General features: G+C 36.2%; 1 protein-coding gene across 2 annotated transcripts; it reads right to left on the reverse strand.

Moving 5' to 3' along the window:
* Positions 1–2,664: 2,664 nt before the first annotated feature.
* On the reverse strand, positions 2,665–9,529 carry LOC121263768 (glycerol-3-phosphate dehydrogenase SDP6, mitochondrial-like). 2 transcript variants are annotated; one of them, XM_041166839.1, is made up of 7 exons: positions 9,003–9,529; positions 7,664–8,137; positions 6,966–7,297; positions 6,023–6,183; positions 5,468–5,726; positions 3,051–3,349; positions 2,665–2,954 (listed from the first exon to the last, which is right to left on the reverse strand). In XM_041166839.1, coding segments are annotated over exons 1-7 (1,893 nt in total). In that variant the 5' UTR covers positions 9,370–9,529; the 3' UTR covers positions 2,665–2,953. The 2 variants fall into 2 exon arrangements, with proteins under 2 accessions (XP_041022773.1, XP_041022780.1); XM_041166846.1 differs by lacking the exon at positions 2,665–2,954 and having other exon boundaries at positions 3,239–3,374.
* Positions 9,530–9,719: the final 190 nt, after the last annotated feature.

The following is a 9,719-nucleotide window of genomic DNA, read 5'->3' on the forward strand; positions in this document are numbered from 1 at the left end:
TGCGTTGTTATCACGTGGAGAATTTGACCAGTCAGGAGATTCTTGATTTATTAAAAAACAAGAGAATTTATTGTGAACTGTAGTGCTTTATTTTTCTTCTTCTTTTTACTTTTTTTTTTTTTACACAGGTTGGGTGTTTTGTTGTTAGGAAATTCCACCCAACGTCTCCTAAATACGTGTTCTGTGTTTTTTTTTATGTTTATAAAAATTATATTGATTTTTGTGTTTAAATAATAATTAAATAAAAATATTAAAATTGTAAAATTAAGGAATATTTTATATATAAGTGATGTTTTGAAATTAAATTATAAGAAATTTTGGGAATTCTTATAGTGTCTAAACATTCCCTAAAATTTTGAGTTTCTCGCGCTTCTTTTAATTAATTTATCACATCTTCTCGAAGCAGTAAGTATATGTATTATCATAATTTATATTAGGACACGATACTATTATATATATATATATATATAAGTAAATATTATGACATTATACGAAGGAATTGACATAACTATTAACGATATTTTTTTTATAGGTAACATAACTGTTAACAAATCACAACAAGTTGTCAACTACCCTGAGACATCTATACATGTGTTATATCATAAATATAATCATTAAAACTTGTTGTAGTATTAAATACACGTGTTAGTACATACTATATTCTCTAAGATACAATTATTAACATTTACAAGTGCTCAAATAGTATTGAATATTAGTTATAGACTAATAATAAGACCATACTATATATTTATATGAGCATAATATAAAATAATTGCAAAGATATTATAAGTTTTATTTTTATAAAATAATAATGTCGGAATCAGAGGTTAGAGTCGATCAGGAAAAAAAAAAAAAACTCTACCTCCAACTCCGATGGTACGGAGTTGAAAAGTTGGATTTGTATATAACCCTACCCACTCTTGTAATCATTTTTTTGTATTGATAACAACCATAAGAAGAGAGAAGAATATTAAAAAAGACGGTATATAGCCAAATTATATTCAAACTATAATATTAATGAAATAAACATTAGCTCCTAATAAACAAGAGCTCAGCATTAGTGAAATAAACATTAGCTCCTAATAAATGTTTACGTTCGATCTCAATGATAAAGATTGCTTTCCCAACATTATTGATAGATTTTAAATACCCTCTGGTGGTGGAAAATGAGGCAAAGGAAAATAAATATGATTGATGGCCACATAAAGATTATATTTTAAAATCCCCTAAGGGGCCTCAAGTGATAAGGATTTTGATCTTGGAGGTATGTTACTTCCAAATTTAAGGTTTTAACATTGCAATAATCTATTTTGGAGTTGTTGAAGAAAATCTACATATCTTTTTTTCTCTCCATACTTGATTAGGAAAAAGTGAAATATTGATAGATAGGAACGAATGGTCCATATCAATGACAACTCATCGAAAGAACATTTGTATGCCAACGCATGAGCTTTACGCGTCGACGAATTTGGGGGGGTGGGTGGGGGCATTTAATAAAGATTTCATAAATCAAGAGGTAAGAGTCCAACTGTGCGATTAGGGGTGTGCAAAATTTCAAAAATTCCGATTTCGTCCGACTTCCGCTCCGACTCTGACTCCGACTTCGTCGGAGTCATCGAAATTCGGAGTAGCTCCGAATATCTATTCGGAGTTGGAGTCGGAGCTCCAAGAAGCTCCGATTCCGACTCCGAATTTTTTTTTTTACTGTACACTTGAGCTCGAGCGAGTTGTCAAGTGCAAGTCGAGCACACGTTGTATTGAACATTGGCTCGAGCGACATGTCGAGCGGAAATCGAGCGACATGTCGAGCGGAAGTCGAGCGAACCTCTCTGAAAGAGTTCTGCTCGAGCGACATGTCGAGTGAAAGTCGAGCGAACCTCTCTGAAAGAGTTCCGCTCGAGCGCACGTCGAGCTCCGGCCTTATGTCGGAGTCAGAGTCAGAGCTCCAATTTGGCTCCGACTCTTGTCGGAGTCGGAGGTCGAAAACGAGCGACGGAGTCGGAGCCCAGCCCTATGTGCAATGCGTGTAGTGGATGGAGGTTGAAAAACATGTCAGCATGTGAAAATAGTACACGACTTGGGTGGCAAACCACGCGCCTGTCTTTAGGCGGCTTTTCCACCTAGAGTTGGAAGAGCAGTGGTTGGAAAGAATGAGTAATACTACATACAGTTGTGCAGTACATAAGTGTTGTGTAGTCGCTTTGAAAAAGAGTGAGATTCACTATTAAAAAATTAAATTTTATTCATGTAAATCTCGTATTTATTCACTTTAAATAATTACACGACGCTTAAACACTCATAACTATAACTACGAGAATAGTGGTGAGGCATGCGTGGCGATGCAATGGCCGAAAGCCCAATAGACCAAACATTCACAATCTCGTTGAGATGAGAGGGAAAAAAAAATACAAAAAACAAACAAAAAATGGAAAACTAACTAGAAAAATCTATTGTGTAATAGAGAAGGATGAGAAACCTTGCTCCTCCCTCCTTTCCGGTGGAGAGATTAGGTGGGATTTTATAGAGAGGTTGGAGTGAAGTTTCGCACTAGTTGGAGAGACAAAATAAAAAAAATAAACGAGGAAGAGTCACTTGGTGAATTCCGATAAACGGAATACAAAAAAGAGCGACCCATTAAACTTATAAAGTCTTGCACATACGAAGTTTATGGAATCAACTAATTTTGAGATGAAATAACATTATTTTAGTAAACCTGTGTCACAGACAAGCTCTAGAGATTCAACTTCCTTTGCAATTATGTGTGTAAGCTCAAACACAAGAGGGTGGCATTGGCATACCCATCTGATTTGTGTAAGAGGGGAAGGGCAGCCGAGAAAGTTGGACAGCCGCTCAGACCTTCTCGAATAAGAATAAAATGGGAAAATCTATGGTCAACAATTTGAAGTGCAGCAAGTGAACTCCTAAAAAATCCATCTCATTTGAGTTAATTGATCCTGAATCACCATAAAGAATATCCAATAAATACAAAACACTTCAAAAAGTATGAACGAAATAAATAAAGAATTGGATATAATAGCATTAGGACTTACTATATATGTTTTCCATCATGGAATTGAGCATTTTTCGCTGCCTTGAAAGTTCCCAAAAATTCAGTACCCTTCTGAAACTCACGCTCCTGCCTTGACTTGTCCCACTTGTGCTCGGTAGCCAATATCTCAATTATGCGCGGCAATGCCCGGCCAGCTGCATCAGTGTCAAGGAAAGCAAGTCGGGATCTCCTGGCAATAAAATCAACGGCAGATTCACAATATTCATTCCGAGCACAGTACGCAACCTCAGCCTCAAGAAAAGGATATCCATGGGCCAGCCTCTTCCCCAAATTTTCATTCTAAAGACCAAAAGGAGAAAAATCACTACAAAAGTTAACCACCACAACATACATGAATTAGAGTCAAAGAAACGTCCAGCACATGACTAAACTATCTGTACTATGTTTAATTATATTAGCACAGCTGAAGTTCCTGACTAGGTATAATCTCGTGTATACTTCCTATGTATTTAGGTTATGCCTATTTCAATATAAATAAAAAATCTTCTTACTTATAAAAAAAATTATATTAGCACAGCTGAATTAAAATAACAAGGCACAACCAGTTTGTTTCTCTTCATAAGAGTTACAAGGCAATCGAGTATTCAATTAATTCAAGTACATAATGAGGCTAGTGTCAGAAAATTGATGAGCCCTTTTTCTCTAAGTATCACTTCAGGACTCCTAGAACACCTGCTAAATTTTATTTTAGCATATGCTCTTTTAGTCCCCATTACAATATTTCAATAAATGACCTCTTATTGATTTATGTGGATAACTAAGGTGAAGCCTCCAGAATCCCGATGACACAATGTCTATCACTATATAAAGCGAAGTGCCACAAAAGGCGATATCATGAATCAACCAACTGAAATCATTTGGCACCGTGTCTACATTGATGTCATGACCACACAGTGCCAGATGACACCGTGTCTATAGTGATATCGTGTCTATCACCATAGACAACGATTTAAGTTTCAAACAGGTTATCAATATGCTTCAAAACAAATCACTAAGCAATAGCACAGCTCTAGTGCCAGCATATGAAGAAGTATATGTATCATCATTGAAATAATATAAAACATTTAGATCTCGTTTGGTTATACAAATGAGATGATATGAGAGTTGAAAGTTAAATAAAATAGTGTTAGAATATAGTTTTTTAATATTATTTTTGTTTTGAAATTTGAAAAAGTTGAATTATTTTTTATATTTTATTTGAGAGTTTGATAAAGTTGTAATGATTAGATGATATGAGACAATTTGTGAAAACAAACGGCCTTAAACTTCATTTCAACTTTCCCTTCATTTAGATATATAAAGGTAACCCAAATTTTGTAAAACTACAAAATGTTTTGCTAGTTAACAAAACAGCTACACAATCCGCCAAGATTATTACAAAGTCGGCAAAATCAAATTAAAAAACATGAAAAGAAAGAAAGAATCCTGTTGATACTGCATGTCAATCACATGCTACCATATCACTCATAAACATACGTTTTAAAAATTACAGCACTGCAAATTATGTATGAGACCTAGCATGTCAATAACCATATATATGTAAACTCTAGTCACCAAGCAGTGTCAAACATCATTTGTCTATAAAACAAACAAGCAAGTGATATAGACGAAGGAAAAACCAAGGCGGGAATATTATTCCATTGCTGGGATATTGATGCATCCAGTTGGCCCAAACTTATAGAAAAACTAGGCCATGAAATCTGCAATGGGGTACGTCTGCCAGGTTTGGTAATCAGTCCATGTTTTGGGAACATAAAAATGTAATTAGTGTGGTCAACAAGTCTTATATAACAGAGGCCTCAATACGTTTGTATTTATGGAATACATTAATTTCTGCCTAGAACTTGTAAGGTAATTAAACATAAGTTAGGCTTGTATTCTCGGTAAATTATGAATGAAAATCTAAGAAGGAAGACTTCTTTGACTACAGAATCACATTGCTTTATCTAAATTAAACATAAGGTAATGAAGTCCTTCAATAAAAACTCTTGACAAATTAGTGTGAACAACAAAGTCTTCAGAATCACATTGCTTTATCTAAATTTGAGCAACACTATGCTACAAATCAAACTGAGCCCGAGGGAAAAATTAGCTCTTGAAGGTCATTAAAAGCAGTACTACATCCCATTAAACACTCTTTTCTTTAGTTTTAAATGCACTTGAGCATAAACAGTATACTGCAGGAAGTGCCAGAAGTCAAGCTGCCTGATAGCTAATACAAATTTTAATCCCCTTTGAAACGCTTATAAATTGAGGATAGAAAGAAGAGTAATGATATATACACAACACATTACACAACAATGTTATAAAATGAAGGTATTTTTGTAAAATGATGTTAATTTTATAAGGTGTTTTACAAAAAGCAATAGGATGAAGATTATAGCAGAACAAACTAACCTGAGCTATGGCAGCCACTCGTTCAGCTAAAGCTCCATAAGCATGAGTCAGATGCTTTGCTGCAGCAGTGTCCATTGCACCAGGAACAATTTTGCCACCATGAGTCTTCTTCATGCGTACATACTGTTGTGTAATAACTGTAAATGATGCAGGATCCCATCCATCTCCACCAATAAGCCGCAAGTTGTGAGTTAAACAATTACTGGTCGGGCTCAGCTTTCCAGATTTTATGGCTGCATTAACAGCATCTTCTGCCATGCTGAGAGTAATTATAGTAAGCACGATATGCAAAGAAGGTGGCAGATGACTCACAGGAATTGATTCCAAGGCCTAGATCACTTTGATTCACTTCAAAATTAAGTTCACTATAATAATTTTGAATAAACTAACCATAGCACACTGACAATTACATGCTGCAACCTTAATGTATTTTATAAACAGAGTTGAAAAAACATCCAAGAGGAACCACTTTATATGAGCTCATTCTGGCGAGCCAGAATGACACCCTCCAATAAATTTAAAGAAGAAATTTCAGCTCAGCCATAACAATCTTACCTACGGTAAGTAGTCCACTTCCCACCCGTAATTGTGACCAAACCAGGAAAATCTTCACAAACAACATGATCTCTGGAGATACTCTCAGTGTTCTTCGCAGATGGATCCATTGCCAATGGGCGTATACCACTCCATGCAGAAAGAACATCTTTTCGCCTTACCTGCACTTCCAAAGCATTAGTTTCATCACCACAAGCAAAAAGAAAGGGAAAGACATCCAGATGGATTCACTAATGCCTTCGAACGCTTGTAGATTTCCCGAAACATTGATAGGGATGGGCCTTGCTAGACATAGGAGTACTTACAGAAAAGGAGTAGAACAACAAACTGGCAATAAATCTTCAAATTTTTCATTTAATTATTACAATTTTTATAAATTTTAAAACAAAACACGAAAAAAATTACAAATTTTTTTCAAATTTCAAAACAAAAATAATATTAAAGAATTATATTCAAATAATTTTTTAACTTAATAATATTTTTATTCAATTTTTTCTCTTTCTTTTTTCAAAATCTAATAAAAATCTTAACTCAAATTATTTCATAATTATTTATAAATAATTTCACTATTATTTATAGATATTTTAAGATATTCTAAATATCCAAACGAAGCCTCAATCTCTAAAATTTCAGATATCTATTAACATGTCAAAAATAATAATACAGCTAGTTTGTTAGTATGATAATGTTAGCAAAATACCCAAACCACCATAAGCCCAGTAACTTAACAAAATCCTATTAGGAGCACAACCTAACAGAACAATGCCGACTACGTTACACACAAAATTTTAGTAATATGGATGTAGGCTGTTGAAAAAAAGACGAAATTTACAAGAGAAGAGTAAAAAAAAGAAAAAAAAAAGATTAACAAACTTCTATGCTAAGTGAAAGAAGTTCAGAATATAGACACAAAAAGAAGCTGACGCTGAAAATACAAACATACCTTAACATTAAGGTAATCACTGATTGCATCGAGTATAAATTGAATTTCATCCTCATGTGGTTCGGGCAGCAAAGTAATGGGAGTGTTGGAATCTGTGGTTCCAGCAATTGTTCGTCCCAACCATGGTAACATGAAAATAACACGTCCATCCTTAGTTTTAGGAACAATCAAACCCATTCCTTCAGGTGAATAGTAATCAGGTAGAACGACATGTACACCACTGCTAGGACAGATCATAGGTCGCACATCTTTATTGGCCATTTTCCGCAAGGAATCACAAAATGGCCCGGCCGCATTGACAATTACTTTTGCATATGAATCGAACTCTTTGCCTGGTACACTTTGAAGAGCAGTAAAGATCATGTAATTAACAAAATTTAGTGACCCTCTAGCTACAAGAAACTTAGTATGATCAGTTAAAACCAATGTGTGTGCGTGCGCATGGGTCAAAGCACACGCACTTGCATTTGTCAGTGCGCAGGAAAGAGGAAGATGGGAACACAGTATGAAAAACAATGGCTTCTGGTAGAAGAAAACAATAAAACATAGCAAACGAGAGAAAGTATTATGAACTCAGAGCTTAAATCGTTTTCAGCTTCCCCTCAAAGAAACGCATTTTTTTGTGGGGGTGGGTAGTGGTTAGTGATGTTGCCAAACATATCCAGCTGACACTTGCTTAAAGAAATTTCCTTCTGTACCTGATAAATTGTTTCGAATTCGTGCCCCAATTATCCGATCACCAACTTCATCATTCAAAAATGATATTACTTCTGCATGGTTAAGCACCGCTGCACCAGCTAATGCAGCAGTGCATGCCAATCCAACATTAAGTCGTGAGTCATTCATCTGGCCATCGTAATAAACCACTGTCCCCTTCAGGTTTCTATCTTTGCCCTTCCTTGCAAGTGTGGGGAAGAGCTCACTGGACTCTTGCGCAGAATAATATCTGGACAAATGTAATAGGCGTGGTCCTGCGACCAAATCATACATTTTCAAGCCCATCCAGTAGTATACTACCTCAAACCAGTCAAAGCATGGCGTCATGCATGGCAAAGCATGACATAGGTGTGGTGCATTCTCAATTATCTGTTTACGTTCCTCAAGCGCATGGAATACCAGCATCAGTTGCCCATAGTCGAGATTAAAGACAGCTTTCTCCAAGTAACGAACTCCTAAAATTTAGTAGAAAGGAATACAAATCAACGGTTAGCTCAAAAGATAACATACAACTATATGAGACAAAATTGCAAGCAAAGTACTGCTCAATGACACGATCAACATGCCACAACTGTCTACGATAAAACATTTGTTTCGTTGGCCCCCGTGAAAATAAATTAGTCATTGAAGAAATTAATAAAATTATTTCCCTCGCAAAACCTACCCGTTAAAGCAAACATAACCACCACACTCCACATGAAACGATCAGATTTTTTAATACAACCACACACCAGTGGCATATAAATTAATCGATAACGATAAAGCATGACTCAGAAAATAACAATTAATTTTAAAAGAAGAAGAAGAGCAAAATTTGAATGGCCTGACTTTTGATGACTTTCTAGTTTCTAATACTGTGACGTAGATAATCCTCTTGTATACTTGAATTTTGCCTATTCATTATTAATAATATTATCGTTTACTTTAAAAAGAAAGAGAGAAGAAGAGCAAGTGCAAAAAGAAACCCACTTCTTTCGCGAATAGTAATGCATATGCCGAACTCAAGATGCCAAGACCATTGCAATAAATTCCAACACTAAAAAATAGTTGCAAAGGAAATAATTCTCCAATCACGAAAAGAACTTAAAACAAGGAAATCCATATTTAACGCTGAAAACAGTTCACAAACCGAGCAAAACTTATCACTTCAACTTCTCCAGTTATAAGTACTATCATCGCAAATACCAAAAGGAACCTAGATCCTAAACGGAGAACAAACCAAACACTTCCGAATTAGTAACACATCTATAGATAGATAAGCCGGTACATATACATGGTGACACAAACGTAAATATAAAAAATAAATATACATGCACATACCTCCATGAATGAGCTTTGTGGACCTCGAGGAAGTGCCAGAAGAGAAATCCTCTCGTTCGACGAGTCCCACTCGGAGGCCTCTGGTGACGGCATCAAGAGCTACGCCGCATCCGGTGGCTCCTCCGCCGATCACGAGAACATCGAGTGGGTTGGCCGCGCTGGCGCCAATCAGGGCCGACTCCTGGACCGCTCTGGCCGGAACGAGAGCGTTCGGGTCGGTGATCTTCTGCCGTAGAGCCGCGAGCTGGGAGCCAGCGCCGCTGTCGTTGGCGGATAAAGTAGGCTGATAGAGGAAAAATGCTCCTCCGGATGCGGCGGCGATTGCCGCTGCACCAAGGCGGCAGCTCAATCGAGTGGTGGCGGTCATTTGCTGTGTTTTTGTATAGGGACGACGACGACGACGACGGGGATGGGGTATAGATTCGGTCACAGAGAGATTGCCTTGGGAGTCGGTTTATAGAATTTTCTCGTTCTCTCTGCCAAAATGCCGCTGCGGTGTCAATAGTTGCGGGTTGCGGCAGTATGAAAATGACAAGATCAATCCTGTTTTGTCGGAAGCATTTTATTTTTATTTTAAAAATTATATACGTCACATTACTGATCTGATCCATTTTTATCATCAATATAATAAATGCATCATGTTTTATATAGTAAAATAAAAATAAAATAATAATATGATATATAATTTTTTTCTTTTCTCCACGCCAATATAATAAA

Source organism: Juglans microcarpa x Juglans regia, chromosome 1D (genome assembly GCF_004785595.1).
Source record: "Juglans microcarpa x Juglans regia isolate MS1-56 chromosome 1D, Jm3101_v1.0, whole genome shotgun sequence".
In the NCBI taxonomy this organism is placed as follows: Eukaryota; Viridiplantae; Streptophyta; class Magnoliopsida; order Fagales; family Juglandaceae; genus Juglans; species Juglans microcarpa x Juglans regia.